The sequence below is a fragment of the Bos javanicus genome, chromosome 18 (genome assembly GCF_032452875.1).
Source record: "Bos javanicus breed banteng chromosome 18, ARS-OSU_banteng_1.0, whole genome shotgun sequence".
Taxonomy (NCBI): domain Eukaryota; kingdom Metazoa; phylum Chordata; class Mammalia; order Artiodactyla; family Bovidae; genus Bos; species Bos javanicus.
In genome coordinates this window covers 14,248,042-14,267,550 of record NC_083885.1, presented here as the reverse complement: position 1 = coordinate 14,267,550, position 19,509 = coordinate 14,248,042, and the positions used below count along the sequence as shown (strand labels likewise).

The window sequence follows — 19,509 nt, the reverse complement described above, 5'->3', positions numbered from 1 at the left end:
GGCCGGCCCTCTGCCCAGGGCCCCCGCTCCCAGCTGGCCCCAGCCGGCCAGGAATCCAGATGTTTCCATGGGTGGCGGGCAGCCAGCGGCCAGCCGTGCTGTCCCCGCCCTGCTGTGCCGGGAGAGGAGCGGGAGGGAGGAGGTTTGGCGTCTTCCGATCTCCCGGGACCTCCTTTCCCAGCTCATGCTCCTAACGTGTTCAACAGATGGCGGGCTGGCCCTTGTTCAGCTATCCAAATAGAAAAACAGGCCTGGCAGCCGGTGCTGCTTCACAAAAACGCATCGGCTGCTTGATCCGTCCGGGTGGATGGCGGGCGGGGGCTGGGGAGGCGGAGGTGGGAGGGGCCACGAGGCAGCTTGGAAACACCATGAGAAAGTTGAGGAACTGCATTTATTTACAAATACTCAGAACTCTGGCTGTCCCCAGCGGCCTGCCGCTGGGCCCCCATCCAGCCTGCACCCCTCACCCAGTGGTGGTTCTGGGAAGACCACAGAGCCCCCTGCGGCCCAGCTGGCAGGCCCAGAGCCTGGTGAGGGCAGAGGCTGGAGGGCACAGCGGTCACGTCTGGTTGTCGCAGGCCAGATCTGCATTCGAATCCTGTACCCACCCCACACACACCACGCCCTCCTGTGCTGTGGTGCCCTAACCCACAAATGTGGAGCCAAGTGGTCATGTCCAGACCCCCCCTCCCCCGGGAGGTGACCACATGTCACCTCAGTGATGTGGGCACACAGAGCCTTCATTCCAGGCCAGGCTGGGGACCCACAGGAAGTGGGAAGGCAGGGGCCAGCCATCTGGGGCAGGCGTGCTGGAGTCCTGCTCCTCCATGGTGCAAGTCGAGTTGGGGGCCGCCCCTCCGCTCTGAGCCTCACCCCCTCCTCCGAGAGGGGTTCACCCAAGACCTGCTCCCACGGGTACAGGCAGTGGATCCTGAGGAGGAGCCCTCCTCACCTTCTCCTGATGCCGGAGCAGAAGGGAGTTTAGTGATTGGAAGAAAAACCCAAATCCCCTAGGGGCATGGTCTTGCCCTCATTCCCAAGCTGTAGCAGAGGAATTCGAGGCCCAGAGAGGTCGTGCATCTTGCCCAAAGTCACACAGCAAGGCTGGCCATTGGCCTCCCTGTCTCACATCTGAGCACACTCGTGCCCTGACCTCAGCCAGCAGCCAATCCAAGCCGGTCCCACCCTCCCCGCAGGCTAACCTGCCCCTGCTGCAGCGGGAGCTCCTGCACTGCGCCCGTCTGGCCAAGCAGAGCCCTGCACAGTACCTGGCCCAGCACGAGCAAGCCCTGCTGGATGCTGACGCCTCTTCCCCTGTCGACTCCTCGGAGCTCCTGCTGGAGGTTAACGACAACGGCAAGAGGAGGACCCCCGACAGGTACCTAGGGGCGCAACAGGCAGCGCCCTCCCCTTCTGACTCCTGAGAGCTGCCCTCCTGCCAAGGCTCAGCGGGCGCCCAGTGCCAGGGCTGAGAACGCAGGTGGAAACCGTGTTGTGTTCTGTGGCTGCAGCCACTGGGCTGGTCAAGTTCAGCCTTAACTGCACAGGCTGACCACCGGGAGGCCATGCTATCCGGCCGTGGCGAGGCCTCCTGAGGACTCAGATGCCCCTCACCCCACCCCGGGGGGACAAGGGAGGAGGCAGGAGAGAGTCTACCTGGCAGGAGTTCCCTGCAGGTGTGCCTGAGCGTCCAACAACCCAAGGTCCCCAGATGCCTGGGCTGATGCCCACTGCTGGGTCACAGCGCGGGTGTGTGTCCTGCTGCCAGGAAGGCTGTCTCTCCCTGCTCTCTCCAAGAAGACCCAAGAACCCTGACTCCCAAGTCCCAGGAGCCCACACCCCTGAGAAGGAGGGGAGAGGGGGAGCCAGGCCCCCAGCGGGCAGGTCTGTCTCCCGCTCGCTCACACTGTCCACGCCCCTGCCTCCCTCTCTCCCCTGGGTCCGTGGCTCGTGGTCCCTTGACCACTATCCCCACCTGCTCTCTGGACCAGGACCAAAGAGAATGGGTCAGACCGGGACCCACTGCACCCAGACCACCTCAGCAAACGGCCGTGCACCCTGAGCCCCGCCCAGCGCTATAGCCCCAGCAATGGGCTGCCCCATCCGCCACCGCCCCCACACTACCGCCTGGAGGACATGGCCATGGCCCACCACTTCCGGGACTCCTACCGCCACCTTGACCCCCGGGAGCTGCGGGAGCGCCATCGGCAGCTGGGTGAGTGGTGTGGGCAGGGGCGGCCAGGGCGGCTGTGTGTACCTGCAGGCGGGCGCCACCTGGACATGTCTGTCTGGAAAGATGGACGTGAGAATACGGTGCAGAGGAAGGGTCTGCGCCCCACCCCAGCTGGGCTGCGCCTGGAAGCCTGAGGGACAGTCATCTTTTGAGACTCTGTCCTGGGGGCAACCCAACATCCCCCAGGCCCAGGAAGACCCTTCCCCATGGAGGGAGGGGCACCATGGCTGCAGGGGTACCTGTCCTGGGGGACTTAGAGCCTCTCGGGGTGCATGGTAACCAGGAAATACCTGGCACGTGGGGGTCCCCAAGTCATAGGAGCCGTGGCCTCGCCTCCAAGGCCTGGGTGCCCCAAGGGAACATGAAGGCACCGCTGATCACACACAGCCAGTTCTGCCCTCTAACGGGACGGGTATCAACACCAAAACACCAGATCCGTAGGGGGTGGTCCCTGAGCAGAGGAGGGAGATGAGAGAGACTGGGCACTGGGGCCACACCCCTAGGGGCAGGACTGCCTGGTCCTCTGAGCTCTGAGATTCCCTAGGTGTGCCCCTGGGCAAGTCACAGCCCCCCCAACCCCTGCACACCTGCAGCCTCTCTGCTGATTAGCAGCCCTGCCCTTGGGGCATGAGGGGTTAATAGAGGGCTGGGTCCAGAGTGGGTGCCATAGGGCCCAGCTGTGCTGGCGGCAGGGTGACAGCTCTTGGTGGAAGTCTGGTTGGCACTGTATGCTTTACTGGGCTCCAGAAGGCGGCATCCCCAACGTGTTCTGATACACCTGTGTGATGTGTTAGCCCGCCCACATCACAGATGGGCAGACTGAGGCCCGGAGGGATAATGGACATGCCCAAAGTTGCCTAGCAACGACGACTGGCCTTCTGAGCCTCCTCTGTGCTGGTCAAAGAGATGAATAAGACCAGCCTGCAAAGGCTGCCCCTGAGACGGAGGCCCAGCACACCAACCGGGGGCCCGGAGGCAGGGTCAGCAGAGGCCTTGCCCCTTATCAGGCCGTCTCCCCTCCTCCTCCCTATGGGAGCTGCCAGGGCCTGGGCCCAGGCAGCAGGTGACAGTGTCTGGCTCCCCACAGCAGGGTCAGGCAGGTGCTAATTCCCATCCGCTTCTGCTAACGCAAAAATAAACGCCAGCTGTCAGGCAGATCTCAGCCACTATTTTGGTTGGGGCGTTGGCGCGGGCTCCAGCTCTGCGGGCAGCAGGGCAGGGCGGTGGGTGGACAGCGGCCTGTGGCTACCACCTCCCACCTCAGCTGCAATTTGAGGAGGCATTTCAGGTTTGGGGACCAAGAAAGGCCTAAGTAGACCCCAGCCCAGGAAGCATGGAGCATGCTGGGTCACAGTGAGGGTGATCGCGTTCGGTATTTCAAGTAGTATAAGAGGAGAAGCTGTGAGAACGCCAGATGCTGCCCTTCTGGCATGAATTTCTCAGCTCATGGTTGTTTTGTTTCTGACTATGGGGTGGGGGCATCCCATTGTTTCAGTCCCTGGAGCTGTACCAGCCAGTGGCTAAGAGCACAGCCCCAGCGCCAGTCGACCTTGCTTGACCTTGATCAACATGTCCCCTTAACCAGCCTCAGTTTCCTCATCTGTTAAGTGGAAATAATGGCAGGAACCCCTCCCCCAGAGGATGAAGCAGGGATGAATGGATAAAGCCCTAAGTACAGAGCCCTCCTCCATCCACACCAGGGACTCTCCCCTCCCACTAGGGAGGCAGGGAGGCTGGGAAACTGAGGCCACAGGTAAGACAAGGGGCCTAGGCCCCATGGGGAATGAGTGCCAGGGCTTTTGACTTTTCCAAGCCCCACTGTTTCCCAGGAGAGCACACTTGGAGCTGCTCATTTGAGGCCCAGCAGATTAAGCCATGCACCCCTCTTACCAAGCAGGAGCTCAGCCCAGGAGCTCAACCCACAGAGGGGAACAGGCCTTGCCAGCCCTGCCCTGTGGATTGACACAGTCTGCTGGGTGATTGAGAATAAACAAGGAAGCACCTGTGATTACTAAACAACCAGAGATATATAGGGCTCAAGGAAATCTGGGAGCCCAAGGCTGCTGAGGAGGAAGGAGTCTGCCACCTGGGCTTTGGAGGGCGCATAGGAGTTCAGCTAGCTCAGAAAAAGCAGTAAAGTGTGAGTTGAAGCCAGGCAGCCACAAGGAGACCCTGAGCAGTGGAGACACCCCTTAAGTGAGGTCCACGGACACTTCTCTGGCAACAGGGGGCAGAAAGAGAGAGTGGCTGGATTTGGGGAAGAAGGAGTAGTCAAAGCGAGGGTTGGGGACACCGGTTTCTTCCTCTCAAGCATGAGTAGAGGAGAGGCCTGTTCCTGACCCACCCCACCCAGGGCGGTGGGCAGAGAGAGGGTCAGAGCCCTGGATTCCCTTCCTCACCTCCCCACTTTCCCTAGGAGGGCACAGCCCGTGGGCGGGACCTGGGGTGGGGGCGTGAGCAGGGGCGTGGCTTGATTAGCAGGAGCGGGGCCTGAGCTTCCGCTCCCTCCTCAGCAATGCACGGATCCCGGCCTGAGGAAGTGATTGACCACAGGCTCACGGAGCGCGAGTGGGCGGAAGAGTGGAAGCACCTCAATAACGTGAGTGTCCAGGCTCAGGCCACGGGGTGCCACAGCCACTCCCAGGCGCTCTGCCCAATCTGCAGGGGCTACAGGGGCAGGCCACTGTGCCCACACCTCTGCTTCCCCTGCACTCCTGGCCAGCCCTCAGAACACTCCCCCCTGGGCCACCATGAACTGTCTCCCTTGACCATAAGGGTTGGACCTCTTCAACACCATTTTCAGGTCATGCCTGTCCCGCGTCCTTTTGGGGAGGGGAGCCCAAGAAAAGGGCGGTCCCCAGAGCAGCGCTGACCCCTCTGCTCCACAGGGCAGACCGCGACTCCAGGGCTGCAAGGAGAGCTCCAGCTCTGGGTCCTGGACAGTCTCCCCACCAGTGGGAGCCCTGGGTGCCTCCCCAGTCCTTGTCCAGGTGCTCAGGGATCTTTCGCAGCAGCAGAAATGGGTTTTCCAGCCAATGCGTCAAGAGCCGTGGGCAGGTCACACGGTCGGGTGGACCGGGCCGGAGTGTGGGACAGTGTCCCAGCTGTCCTCCTCTGCGCACGGCTTACTCACCTTGGGTGCCCACAGCTCCTGAACTGCATCATGGACATGGCCGAGAAGACGCGCCGGTCGCTGACCGTGCTGCGCCGCTGCCAGGAGGCTGACCGCGAGGAGCTCAACCACTGGATCCGGCGCTGCAGCGACGCGGCAGAGGACAGCAAGAAGGGCCCTGGGCCAACTGCCAGGCCCCTCGGCAGCTCCGTGGGCACAGAGGGTGCTCAGCTAGGTGTGCTGGGGGGCACGTGTGGGGCCGAAGCAGGGGGATCAGGGGCCAGGCCATCACTGGTCATGGCCCTGCAGGGAAATAGCACCCAAATCGCCCCACCTGAAGAAGAAAGGTCTTCTGCTGCACACACACTGCCTGACCTGCAGGGAGGACCAGTTCTTGGTTCCGATGGGACAGGGTCTCGGCACTGGGAGGCCCCCGGGGGGCCTGATGACCGTGGAACCTGAGAGAGGCCATCTCGGCCCAGCTCCCAGTCAAATCCAAGGCCCGTTGACCCCGACAGTCTCCCTTCATGACATTGCTCTGTTCCCGCCTCCACCAGCTGCAGAGACAGGGTTTCCCCCTTGTGTACCTCAGGGACCCCCAAGATCACTCCCACACCCTGCCCCCAGGGCCCAAGAGGGCGTGGCCCTGTCTTGTGTGTGACGCTGGTGCCCCTGTGTTTCAGACGTCCACCGGGAGTTCATGCCTCGGACCCTGTCCGGCTACATGCCCGAGGAGATCTGGAGGAAGGCGGGTGAGTGTGGATGGCCTGGAGCCCCAGACTCCCGCCCTCCCCGTATGCTGGAGGGGCCCAGCAGGGCCTTCCCAGGCCTGCTGACCGACTCTCCACCCTCTAGGGTGTGGTGCTCTGCACACAGTAGAGGGCAGGCTTTGGAGATTCCCCCATAACCATGCCTGCCTGCCCCCTCTGGGGTTGTGGGCAGGGGAGACCCAGCTGGGCTGGCGCACGAGACGAACAGCCCAAGGTGTCCTTTTCAGAGGAGGCGGTGAACGAGGTGAAGCGGCAGGCAATGTCAGAGCTGCAGAAAGCCGTGTCTGACGCTGAGCGCAAGGCCCACGAGCTCATCAGCACAGAGCGGGCCAAGATGGAGCGGGCCCTGGCCGAGGCGCGGCGGCAGGCATCCGAGGACGCCCTCACTGTGGTCAACCAGCAGGAGGACTCCAGCGAGGTAGGGCCGCCCCCCACCCCTGCCCCCAGTTCGGGGCGCCACCCCGGCTCCACCACCTCCCAGCCACGTGACCTTGTGCGGCCCCAGGGCCTCTTGACTCCACGTGGCCTGGTGAGCTGGATCCTGTGGGTGTTCCAATTGTACAGATGTGGAAACTGAGGCCTCCAGAGAGAGTCTGGCTCACCCCAGGTCACTGCCCAGGAAGTGGCAGGACCATTGTTCAACCCCAGGCTGGCTGACACCAAAGCCAATGATCTCTCTGACCCATGAAAGCAGAAGGGTGCACAAGTCACCGTCCTGGCACCTGTGTGTCTGGGGGCTGGACTGGTCCAGAAGGGCGGGTGGGAACCCTGAGTGACCAAGTACATTCTCTGTTTGTCTGAGAATGGCTCGGAAGGCAGAGAGGTGAAGAGAAGGGTTCGGCCCTCTTCAGGGGCCCCTGGACTCTCTTCAAGGAGGGCACTTCTCCAAAATCCCCTGGGCCTGTCTGTGCTGGGCCGGCCCTGAGAGGGAATGAGGAGATGACTTCCGGTCAGGTGGTGCCCATCTGCATCTCTTTTCCACTGCGCTCTCAGCTGGAGCAGAAAGACCTGACGGTCTGAGGGGCCAAGGGAGTGGGGACGCAGGAGTATGGCCTGTGCTGCTTCAGGCCATGGACGTGCATGGGGGGGACGGTGGGTGTCAGGGAAGCCCATAAGCAGGGTCGTCCGTCCGGGCAGTCCTGGAGGGAGTGAGCCTGCAGGAATGCAGGGAGCAGCGAGGGCGGGAGCTGGGGGCACACCTGCAGAGGGTGGCCAGCAGGAGGCTCGGGAGGCTGCCTGGGCACGTGGTCCTTCCTCCTAGGGTGGCTTGGCTTCCCCACCCTACAGCCCACGCTGCTGCCTCCGGCCTTTTGAAGGTAGAATCCCTGCCCACCTTCTGCTCACGTGGGTGGCTGGGGTCATTGCTTGTTCCAAAAAAAAGCAGAGGCCCAGTGGTAGGGAAAGGACTCCAGCAGCTGTGGGCACTCACCGCCCCTTTACTCTGCCCAGACTGTGACATTCTGGTATCAAAGCCCTGTCAGTGCTAGGAGGGATTCCTGAAAGATCCCCTTTGGAAGGGGCCATGGCACACCATGAACCTGTCTGGGGTGGGCTGGGGTGGTGGGAGCCTGTCCCCCAAGAGTGGCCCAGCCAAGGGGCCTTGTCTGCAGAGGATCACCTGCGAGCCTGGGAGCGGAGTTTTTTTCTCTTCTTGCTTGGTGATGCCTTGGCTGGGTTTGAGCTGGTGTGTTTGGAGTGTGTGCCTGGTCTGCAGCTGGGTGGGTGCTTGGGGGAAACGGGGCGTGCCCAGGCCACCCTGATCGTCCCCCCTCACCTCCAGAGCTGCTGGAATTGTGGGCGCAAGGCCAGCGAGACGTGCAGCGGTTGCAACGCGGCCCGCTACTGCGGCTCCTTCTGCCAGCACAAGGACTGGGAGAAGCACCACCATGTGTGCGGACAGAGCCTGCAGGGCCCCGCGGCCGCCGTGGCTGAGCCTGTGCCCGGACAGTCCGACACCGCCACAGGCCTGGGCCCCTGCCTGCCCCCAGCCGCTGCCAGCCCCAGCGAGGCGGGCTCCACTGGGCCTTCCCGCCCCGGCTCCCCTGGCCCACCTGGCCCCCTGGACGCAGCGCCCCGCTGACCCGCCAGGACCTGATGTCCATCAAACTGCCCAGCCCCGCCCGGCCCAGCAGGATGCGCACCCAGCCCTGGGAGCCGACCATGGGAGTCACCGCTGCTACTGCTTCTCTCCAAAAGAAAACAGAACCAACAAGACTGCATCCACACGACTTCCTCAGCTACCTGACGATCACACCTCGACCTCTTCCGAATCCTCAGAAGCCCCCAGCTGAACTTTAGGTGGCGGATGGATGCTGGCCAGAGGTGACCAGCTCGTCCACAACCGCCTCTCCCTCCTTGTCTCGCTCTCTGTCTTGTTTTTATCTCTTTATGACTTTCACATACTTTCTCTTCAATGAAAAAATCGAATTGTTTGGTGGCTTATATTTTCATTGAAGAATTTTGGGGGACTTTGTGGCAAGAGAGCTACTCAGAAATGGACAAAGAAAACTGGGGTTTTCTCCCCTTGCCTGATTCAAAAGGGAAAAGGAAAACTGTTCTTTCATAGCCGGAGATCCGAGCCGCCAGTTCATGGAAACCGCCCCAGGGGTGTGTGGCCAGTGCGGTGAGGCTGGTGAGAAAGATGTCAGACTCAAGTCGTAATTTTTCATTTCAGATTTTTTTCTCCTTTAATGTCAAATTCTTTGGCTTTAAGTAGAAACCCAAAAAGTTTTTTTAAAAAAGAAAAAAAAAAGGTAAAGGAAGCATGCTGCAGTCCATGGGGTCGCAAAGAGTCAGAGACGACTGAGCGACGGAAATGAACTGAACTGAAAGGAAGCATACCTGTAAACTACCTTGCCAGCTAGCTAGCCAAGGATGCCGGACACACCTCTGCTCCAAAGGAAATCCAAAAAACATACACAAGAAGTCAAAATCCAAAATTTTGTTGTCACTGCCAAAGGATGTTTTTCACTGTTTTCCTCCACGCCTGGGCTTGTTCCAATGTCCGTCTTTTCTCTTGCTTTGATTCTGTTTGGGGGGCGATGGGGTATTGGGGTTTGGAGTGTTTTGTCCAACAGGAAGCAACTTCTTTCTTTTCAACTCCATGGCAGTGCCTCCGCTGGGGCCAGGTGGGGTGGGCAGTGAGGCCCTCGGCACCCACACGTGTGTGCAAGCGTGTGTGTGCATGTCCACTGGGGCACACCCAGCATGTATCTGCACACGCTCAGGAAGGGTATCTTGTCCGTCCTCACACCCTCTGTGAATTTCCATCACATTTCATCCTTTCCACTTGTGAAAAAAGTGCTAATGTGTCCTTCCGAGAAAGAATATAATTCCGAGACAAAACTGTGACAATCTTTCGGGTTGATTCTCGACTGCTTTTCTGAGTGTGAGGAGACAGCCACCACGCCTTCCACTGCTGCTCCTCCTCGTCCTCCTCTACCTCTGCTGCCCGCTACACAAGCCTGCCGCCCAGCCCGTCTCTCCATCCCAGCCCCCGTGTTTCCTGCAGCCCCTCTCTTGTCTTCACACTTTTGCAGAAAAAGGAAAAAAAAAAAACCCACAAAGAAAAGCAATTTGCCCTCCCTGCACCTTCTGGAGACTTGACCAGCTGTATATAACCCTGCATTTTTGTCCAGCTCTTCCTCAGGGGATGGTCTCTCTGAAGTCCCCGCCCCATGCCTCACCCTGACCCCCATCCCACTCGCTCCCCCAGCGATCTCAAGGAGGAAATAAAGGAATAAGGAAATTCTGATCTGTACTCAGTGGGAGAATAAACAGCAGACACGGTCTCTGATCGGGATTTTACTGCATGGCTGTAAGAAGTTCCAGGACTGGAGTGCAATAGTGACCAGCTACTGAAACCCAGAGCCCAGGGGCCTGCCGAGAGGCAAGAAGTCAATGGTATACGATAATGTGAATGTATATAGTCCTTGCAGAGGTCCAAATGATGATATTCATGATGATGATAATAAAGAAGAGATGTTTGCCAAATAAAAAATTAAGAGAAACCATGGAAGTATGTAAAGAATAGGAATTAGGTTTTCAGAGAAATCCGAACTGTGGTCCACCAGGCAGCGATGTGTGTGTTGATCACTGTTACTTTCCAGAGTTGTGAGAACTTATCCTTTGAGTACTGAGAGGAAGGACTCCATCCGATCGCCACAGACCAGGTGCTGTTCAAATCCCACCTGGCAGGAGCCCTAACTCTGACCGCCCAGCTAGACCTCTCACCCTCCAAGAAGTCTGTGAGCTGCACAGGGCTGCCAGCCTCTCAGAGGCTTGCTTCTGTGGGTTTCAGAAGAGCAGGGGCCGTGTGGGCTTCAGGCTCTCGTGAGGCACCTGTCACGTGGGCAGTCTGCTCTCTTACAAGCGCTGAACCTGTTGAAATGGCAGTTTCACACATGCTATGATGTAGGCCCACCTCCCTTGGCCTCTGTTCCTATGAGGTTGCAGGTAGGCAGGAGCGGGTGGTGCCCAGGGCAGCCCGGGGTCTGGTTGGGGGGTCCGAGGCCCTGACGTCAGGACGACTGCAGCCCCGCAGGTGGGCTTGGCTGGCCTCTGCTCCTCTTCAAGGACAGGCAGGCACACCAGGGGTGGTGGCACATTGGCCAGATGGTGGCCTCAGTCCAGACCAGCCTGGGGGACCAGACCACAGGCTGAGGGTCTGAGCTGGGGTGGCCCCTCCCACCCCAGTGGTTGGGAAGAGGTCGCTGCAAGCCCGCCGGGGAAGGCTCTCTTCCTGGTGTGGCCCCCACACCCGTATCTCATACACTAGGACCTGCCGCTGGCCGGGGCTGCAGAAGCCTCACGTGAGGGGCCGGCCATAGGCCAACGGATGGAGCCCCTGCCGGCAGCGAGTGGCCGCAGGGTCAGAGGGTGGTGGCTGGGTGGGCAGCACAGTTGAAGGCTGAGGCCCAGAGCGGGAGGGAGGGGGCGTCCCAGTGGGTGCCGTGTCAGCAGATCCCAAAGGTGTGGGCCGGGTCACACAGGCAGGCCTCCTCTGTGCCCTGGGAGCCTGTTTCTGTTAGTCACTGCGTTCAGGCCCTGCTTGAAGAGGCAAACTCAGAATGAGTAGCCCTGGTGGGAGGGGGACTGGGGGTCCGTGTTTTCCCACAGTTTGCTTCTACAGCAGCTAACTTTCTTAAGCCAAGAGGACGTCTGGACAGAAGGGGTCCCCCTCCTCTCTGTGCCCCGAGGCCGTCCTGCCCTGCTACCCCTAGGCTCTCCGGTGGTTGGTGCGTGTGTGGGGATCTTTTCCCAGGAGGCCCAGGTTGGACACACTGGTGACCCCAAAGCTCTGTGGGATGCGGCTGCTGGCAGAATCTCCCTCCCCGCAAGTCAGACCGAAACAGCAGCTTTACCCCCATTCTGAGGCCAAAGCGAGGACAGGAGGGCAGAGAGAGGCAGGCGGCAGCCACAGCTGCCAGGGAGGATGGCAAGGCCAGGGTGGCAGATGCTGGCCCGGGCCCCCTGACTCCCATGCGGAAAGCCCCTGGTGTGAGGCCCTTTGACCTTGCCCACCCCCTGTGCTCTCTGGCCGTTCTCCTAGGATGTGTCACTGTCCCCAGGTGGTGTCTGGGGGTATTCTGTTGGCAAAGACCAGTGCCCCCCGTTCCCTGTGTAGGCAGGCTGGCACACCCCAGACCCCATCGGAATCAGGAGGCTTCCTGTCCCCATGGCCCACCAGGACCAAAGGAAAGCCTTAGGTGCTACAGGGCAGAGAGGAGAGCTGGAGAAAGCCTCAGGGCCAGGAGGGTACGGGCCATAGGACAGAGGAGCCGGCCTTCTGGGAAGGGGCCAGGAGAGGGGCCTTCTGGTTTCATCCCAATGACATTGTGGAGAGAGGTCAGGACCGGCTCTGACTCCCTCCTGTTTGCCAGTTCTTCCAATATATCCTCAAAAGGACACCAGAGTCCAGGCCCCGGCACCACTCACCTTGCCTGACCCAGTTCTATAGCATGTGTGTCTGCCCATTGTTTTGCCCATCTCTTCAGGCTATCTGTAAATTATCTATTGATCCTTTTATCAGTTCATCCCTCCGGCCAATCTGGTCACCTCTCTGGCCATCCAGTCTCTCACCCATCCATCCATCCATCTGTCCGTCTGTCCATTACTCTTTGTCACCCGAGCCCCCATTCATCCTTCCACCACCCGCCCGTCTGCACTCCATGCATGTGTCTCCATCTAACCCACACAACCACGCCTCAGTCCATCCCCAGCCAGGACCCAGTGTAGCACCAACACCCTCAGTGACCCAAAGCCACCTTGGCCATCCCCTCCCAGTGCCCCTCCCATGGATCCAGGCCTGCTCCAGGGACAGACCAGGTTCCACTACAGGCATTGTGGGCAGATTGGACCGACACTGTAGCAACAGCTCTGGCCAGTCTGGGCCCGCCTGGCAAGTGTGGTGGCTTTGGGCCAGGAGAGGTGCTGGAGGTGGCCCACACAGCTGCTCAGGGGCCCTGTGATCAGGGCCGTCCGTGAGGGAGTCACATTCCCTGACAAGACTTGGACACTGCAAGGGGCGGTGCCTGCTGCTTTCCTTGTCATCAGGGTCACTGCCCGGAGGCGTTTCCAGGAAGGGAGGGAGACAGAGCCCCAAGCTGGCTGGCACCAGACACCAGGGCTCCCAGAGCCCCGTCTCTGGGTGCTCATTGTTGGCTCCACCTTTCCCCCTTGCCTGTCTTCCATCTGGGGGTCCCAGAGCTGGGAGTGAGCCCCTCAGAGCTGGAGAGTGGAGAAGGCACCCCGCCCAGGCTGATGAGGCCGGAGTTCCCAGGACCCTGGAGGCCTAGTGCAGCCCCCACCCCATCTCTCCCTGGCCCCTGCAGCCCCATACCTGCCTCCAGGCCCCCACAGCCCACAGGTGTCTTCCAGTACCCCCTCCCTCCACCAGATTTGTCCTGCTGGCCGAGGAGGAGGCGGAGGAGTCGAGGGGCCTGGACGCCCCACACAGAGGTGGCCTGGGGAGCCGGCTGTCTGGAGCAACCCATACAGTCCGAAGTGTTCCAGAAAACTCTGTCTGCCTGCTTCCTGTTCTTTTCATTTCAATTAAGTCGGCCCCTTGGGGCGCCTCACCAGAGACCCCTACAGCAGTAATGCAATATCAGGGATTCAGTGGGAGCCTGACCTTAAACGTCTGAATGCAGGGCTAGGGGCCCAGCCAGGCCAGCCTCTGTGGGTGAGGGGCTCAGGCAGTGGGAGCCCAGCCAGGCATAGCCACACACAGCCTGGTGGGGAAGGACTGACTGTCCACTTCCTCTTCTTTTTATGTCACGCTATGTTTTAATTCTCCCAAAGGGGTCAGGCTGTCTTCCTCAGTCCTGGGCAGGGTCCTGGCAGCCGCCCTCCCACGCCCCCCATCTCTCTGTTCGAGGCCCCGTGGGTTCTGTGTCATGGAATAAAGCCACCATTCACCAACACGGGCTCCGCGTCTCCTTGAGTGTCTGGCAACTCCATCTACACCCATTTCACACAGATTTGTGTGGGGGCCTTCTCGGGACCAGGCAAGAGGGACAAGACCCTGACCCATGAGGATGGGCGAACATGTGACACAGGGTGGGAGTGTCCACAGGACAGGGCAGATGACTTGCCTCCTGAGTTCTGGCCAAGGGTTGGGGGAGGACAGTGCACGCTCAAAGGTGTGTCCTCGAGGTGGTTGGGACGACCTTCAAGGCTTCAAGGGCCCGAACACCCCTCCCTGTGGCCGTGTGGGCACCATCCACAAGCTCTGAGGGTGGACACCAAGGGAAGGGACACCTTGACCCCAAAGAGCCGGGGTGTCCCTGCCATAGTGTCCCGGCTCACAGGGCAGGTCCTGCCCAGAGCGGGTGTCCCGGGCTAGGGCTCCGAGCTCCGGGGCGGTCCTGGGAGGAGGCTGTTATTAATACTCCAGCCCAGCCTGGAACATGGTGTATTCTGAACGGCACCACTGGAAAGGCCAGCGTGGGGGCGAGCCTGTCCCCACGCCAGGCGGCTGGCGGGAGCCCCAGCGGGCCTGGTGCGTCAGCAGTGCCGGCACAGAGGGGATGACAGCAATTTTCCATTGCAGAGATCTGAGTTCAGAGGAGCCTGCCGGGCCAGGCCGGAGTCCAGCCGGCCCTTGGCTCGGACACAGCCGCCATGCTGTCGCTTAGCCATGTGGAGGTAGAGGGAGGCGCCCAGGCCAAAGCCCCTCCATGGAGTCTCGGCCTGCAAGTGAGGGGAGCTGACTGCCCTGAGCTGTGAGAGAGACCTGCAGCAGCGACACTTCTGTCCTCGTCCACCACCCTCAGGCCGGGGCCACGTCCTCAGTGCTGCCCTTGAGGTGCTCTGGCCAGCCGGGGTTGGGGGGACCTGGGGATGTGTGCCTGACACAGGACCAGCAGAGGCCTGGGCACTGTGGCCACAGAGGGAGCAATCAGGAGGGCTTCCTGGAAGCAGCAACACAGTGGCAATAGTGCCCCGGGGACCTCAGACATGCAAATGCATAAAACCATGTGAAGCCAAGGGGAGAAGAGCAGGCAGGAGGGCTGGGAGCTAGCAGGCCATGCCTAAAGGCTGGTAGCCAGCTCAGGCCGGCTCCTTTCCCTCCAGGGCCCCGGGGGATGGAGGGGGGATGATGCAGGCTTAGTTCAGCTTCCCCAGAGGTGAGAACAGAGCCAAGAGGAGAAAGGCAGCCACCGCGGGCCCCACAGCACATGGCCTCACCCTCCCACCAGTGGCCCCCCAAGGTCCACAGGCTTCAGCTCTCCCATCCCCCAGCTCCACATCCCAGGGAAGAGACCCCAACTGGTCCAAGGGGACCTACCAGCTACAGCCTAGAGGGTGCAATATGGGCTGGGTGAGCAAACACTCAGGAGGATGCCATACCAGGGCGAGAAAGAGGCCAGAGCAGCTGCTGGGAGGGGAGACCGGAAACCAGGGCACCCAGGGACACAGGTCTGCAGCCGTCCTTGAGGAGAGTGCGGGGAAGAGGCCAGGATTTGACAAGCTGCCGTCAAGCCCCCGGTATCCAGGCCTGATCTCCACAGGCCTGCAGTTTTGTCAAGGGTTCCCACCTAAGAGCTAGGGTTGAGGTGGGAGGGTCCGTGGGGGATCCAGGGGGGTCAAGAGGAGGGATGTCTCTCCTCTGGCCCAGTACCCCACTCTGCAAGACCTCTGATCCCGTGGCACCCAACCCCCACCCCCAGACCTTTGTTCAAGCTGTTCCCTCCACCCAGGCCACACTCGCCTCGGCTCTGCCTGACCCAATCTGTGAAGGCTGGCTCGAATGCCACCTTCTCCGGGAAGCCTGCTCTGACCCCCATGCCCCAATTTCGCTTCTGCACACTCGGACAACTTGCTTGTGCCTATGTCATCCTGACGGTGGTCGACCACTGGAGGCATGACACAGCAAGGCGTGTAGACAACAACCCCATAGACAACCCCATGGACAACTCCTGCATCCTGGCAGGTGAGGCTGAGCTGTGGGGGGATGGACCTCCCAGCCCCACCCCCCACCTCAGCTGCACCCTCTCCATCTCAAGTGTCCCGGAGGGGCCACCCTGCGAGGAAGAAAGGCCTGGGACTGGGGTCTGGCCTCTGATCCCTCAGGGCCCAGAAGCCAGAGGGGAGGCTTGGCCCCAGCCAGGAGACCGCTGAAGCCTCTAGTGAGAACACCTGGCCTGGGAGGGCAGGCTTAAAACCCAGGAGGGTGCGGGCAGGTGCTGGCGTGGAGTGAGCCCGGAAGCTTGGCCTGCCCCTGCTGCCATGTGGCCCTTCCTCAGCCGCACGCTCTTCCCTCCCCCTACTGAGGCCTGGCTCCAGAGGGCTTCCTCAGACCCTGAGGCCCAGGGCTGGGGGGCCTGGAGCCCAGCCGAGAAGACCCATCTGGACCCGGGGGCTGGCGGGGAGGAGGAGGAGACGGGGGAAGCTGAGGAAGACAATGAGGAAGATGCCGGCTTCCTGCTGTCTCTCTTGGAGAGGGAGGGCCTGGCTGAGTGCCCAGTGCCTGACCAGGTAACCACTGAGCAGAACGCCTGGGGGAAGCCAGTGGGATCTTGGGAACCGGAAGAACCCGGTGCCTGGGGCCGGGGGATAGACCGCTGCAGCTCTGCCTCCAGGGGTTAGAAGGCCACTGTCCCCCGCCTGGAGGAGGGTGTAGGGACACCCGCCACACATAAGCTGGAGAGGCCTCTGTGTGTTGGGGTGTCAAAAAGGGGCTTTCTGCAGGCCCGGGTCCTCACGGCTTCCCTCGCCCCTCTGGGGAGCCCCAGCATGACCTGAGGACAGGCAGGCCCATCCCCTCTGTCCTTGCTCCAGGGAAGCCTGGGGGCCGTCCCACCTCGAGGCTCAGCCTGGGCCATGTGCTGGCAGGAGCTGGAGGCCATCAAACTGAAGCTGTGGGCCATGGAGCAGGCCCAGGGGCCGGAGCCGCCCAGGGTGCAGAACCTGGATGAAGGAGAGGAAGCCGCCGGGGCCCTGCTGGCCAGGCAGCTACTGAGTCCCGAGACAGGTAGGAGCCGGCAGGCCAGGCTGACTGCTGTCCTGGGCCGTGGGGCTGAGTCCTCGGTTGCATGGCTCTGAGCACCCCTTTCCTGGTAAATTGGGATGACTGCAAACTCCCAGGGAGAGGCCGGGGTTTCCATGAGGTCCAGCCTGGCAGTGGGGCCTTCTGGATAAGCCCCAAGAGGTGGTCTTCCCCAAGAGCCCCCGAGAGATGCGGGTGCACCTCTTCTCAGAGGAGTGAGGACTGAGCCACCCAGGTGGGGCGCCTGCCCTTAGCAGCTGCCAGGAGCCCCCTGCCCAAGACAAGCCCCTGGTCCTGAAGCCCCTCTCTCCACAGACAGCCCCCTGGAGAAGGCAGAGGCTGACCACAGATCCATCTACGTGGGCAATGTGAGTGAGGGGAGGAAGGCAACTGCAGCCCCCTCCTGGCTGAGAGGATTAAAGGAAGGGCGAAGGGCCGCATTTCAGGGGCAGACTCCAAAGCCACACAGGCCTGCAAGGGAGAAACAGGAGGGGCATCTGATGAAGGGGCATCCCCAAGAGGGAACGGAGACCCTCTGTGGTCAGACCCACTGTGGCCTGGGTTGGGGGTCCGATGAGGGGGCATCCCCAAGAGGGAGTGTGGACCCTTTGTGGTCAGACCCACTGTAGCCTGGGATTCAGGGTTTCCACATGCAGTCTCCCAGTGAGCAAATCACTGGCAATGAATTCCACTGGGAAAAGCCACACAACCCCTGCCTAGGCCAGGGAACTTGGGGAGCGTTCCTCTGGGTATCCAGTCCCCTCCTCCAACAGGGGTGGAGGACAGAGGCCCAAGCTACTACCCCCCACCCCGGGGCCCGATCAACCCCTCTCTACCAAGAAAACGTGCTGCAGGAGCCCCTGGGAGGGGGAGGCCAGTGCACGAGGCCCCCCACCATGGCCCATGCCTGGCAGGTGGACTATGGGGGCACGGCCCAGGAGCTGGAGGCCTATTTCAACCACTGTGGGGAGATCCACCGGGTCACCATCCTGTGTGACAAGTTCTCTGGACACCCCAAGGGGTCAGTGTGGGGCCTTGGGGAGGGGACCTCGAGGAAGGGTCCGGTGCCCGGGGAGAACAGCTGTGCCTGGGTAAGCATTGCCCTCACTGGCCCCTGCTCCATCCCAGCTATGCCTACATAGAGTTTGCCACGGAGAGCTCGGCCCAGGCCGCCGTGGAGCTGGACAAGAGCATCTTTCGAGGCCGGGTCATCAAGGTGTGTGTCACTGCAAGGCGCGGGGGTGGGGGTAGGGCGAGTGGCAAGGACACACAGCTGCCCCAGCCTGGCCCTTTGCCAGTCTCTGGTGTTTGGGCACATCAGCTGGACTGCTGGGGGAGGCTTCCTTCCTGATCCAGACCCCACCTGCAGGGGAGATACTGGCTTGACTGAGGCTGTGGCTGTACTGTTGTGCCCTAAGTGGAGATCTTGAGAGGACTGGGACCAGGCTAGGGTCTGATGCCTCAGGCAGCCTCATGCCCTGGGGCCTATGTTCACCTGCTTAAGAGCCTTCAGCAGGGAAACCCAGGAAGGCAGCTTTAGCCTTCCTCTCGGCTAGGGGTGGGGAGGAGGATATGAGAACAGAGGTCTTAGGCGGACTTGGCCTTTGTTTCCAGGTGCTGCCCAAAAGGACCAATTTACCAGGGATCAGTTCCACGGACCGCGGGGGCCTTCGGGGACACCCAGGCGCCAGAGTGGGATCCTTCCCCTACAGCGGCCTTCAAGGCGGGGCCCGTTTCAGGCCACGAGGGCGGAGCCGGTGGGCGGGGCCCTGGGAGGGCGGTAACCTACTGGGGCGGGGCGGGGCTCGGTGGGCGGAGCTCTGGAGGCCGCTCACCTCCCATTCTCCTTCCTGCAGGGAACGCGGAAGATTCTCACCGTGGTTTTCTCCATATTGAAGTAAGGACCGGATTTTGAGAGTGGGGTTTGCCGCTGGGTCAGGAATCAACAGCGGTGCTCCTAAGAATAACTTCCCCGCCCCCTTCATTCCTCTGGAGGACTGCCGGACCCCACCGAGGCCACCGTGCACGGAGCGGGGCACAGGGTGGGCCTGGCGCGGATGCCAGTCCGGGCTCTGGAGGGCATGGGACGAAGCTGTGGGCAGGTGAGGTCCGGGCACCACGGGGTCAGCGCTGGCTTGACTTAATCAGGGATGTTCCACTAACGCCTTTTATAGAAAAGTAGAAATATGTATCTTATTGGTAAAGCATAAATTATTAAACTTGAATATTTTTTAAAAGCACATGGCAAGAGTGTCCCCTTTAATTCGCCTCACTTGGACGTTGTTTCCTCAGGTGCAGAGAAAGCAGTTGATGGGTGTCTCACTCTGAGACACACGCTAACAGCCAACGGGCAGCCTCCTCACACCGTAGGGGCAAGCTGTCGTGTGTCTTCACCCCAGGTCTGGTGGCCTCTGGACACGTGCTTGCCCCATGACGAGGGGCAGAGGGATGGTACACCTGGCACAGGCCCAGCCCTGGTGAGACCTGAATACAGAGGTTTCCATGCTGGGCCCCTGCCTGTGCCCTGCACCACCACCCCCACCCCCAGACAGATGCCCCGCTCTCTCCCTGAAGGGGCAGTGTGCACTGATTACGCTCAGCTCAGAGCTGAGGAAGGAAGCTGTGGGTCTGGGCTGCAGACACACTCGGTCACGGCCTTAAGTAACTAAAAAACCTCTCCGTGGGCTTCTCTAAAGCAACCCTCTTTGCCTTGTAATCTTTCAGTTATCAGCTCCTCAAGTTTCGAACACAGCTGCTCTGGGGCTCCAAGCCCCAAAGGTCCCCAGTCCCTGGTGTCTTTACAGCACCAGTGAAGATAGCATTCTCTCGGGAGGGCCAGTAGGCCTCTACTCTCCATCCACCTGTCCATCAGGCCAGGTTGACATTCCCCTGCTGATCTGGG

The 19,509-nt window shown here is 61.0% G+C and overlaps 2 protein-coding genes across 6 annotated transcripts in view; both read left to right on the top strand.

The window, feature by feature from the left end:
* Window positions 1-10,128, top strand: part of CBFA2T3 (CBFA2/RUNX1 partner transcriptional co-repressor 3) — a 78,128-nt gene extending 68,000 nt beyond the window's left edge. For all 5 annotated transcript variants that reach the window (XM_061387004.1, XM_061387003.1, XM_061387008.1 and 2 more), the window contains 7 exons: window positions 1,197-1,378; window positions 1,992-2,215; window positions 4,747-4,832; window positions 5,382-5,580; window positions 6,029-6,097; window positions 6,343-6,533; window positions 7,896-10,128. In XM_061387004.1, coding sequence (XP_061242988.1) covers window positions 1,197-1,378; window positions 1,992-2,215; window positions 4,747-4,832; window positions 5,382-5,580; window positions 6,029-6,097; window positions 6,343-6,533; window positions 7,896-8,195 — 1,251 coding nt within the window. In that variant the 3' untranslated portion in view covers window positions 8,196-10,128. The remainder of the gene's footprint in view (window positions 1-1,196; window positions 1,379-1,991; window positions 2,216-4,746; window positions 4,833-5,381; window positions 5,581-6,028; window positions 6,098-6,342; window positions 6,534-7,895) is intronic.
* A 3,399-nt stretch (window positions 10,129-13,527) lies between these two features.
* On the top strand, window positions 13,528-18,847 carry PABPN1L (PABPN1 like, cytoplasmic). Its single transcript, XM_061387404.1, has 6 exons — window positions 13,528-16,096; window positions 16,454-16,658; window positions 16,923-16,975; window positions 17,237-17,628; window positions 17,736-17,823; window positions 18,222-18,847. The coding sequence occupies exons 1-6, from the start codon at window positions 15,848-15,850 to the stop codon at window positions 18,501-18,503; spliced, it is 1,269 nt and encodes a 422-aa protein (XP_061243388.1). The 5' UTR covers window positions 13,528-15,847; the 3' UTR covers window positions 18,504-18,847.
* The last annotated feature ends 662 nt before the right edge of the window (window positions 18,848-19,509 follow it).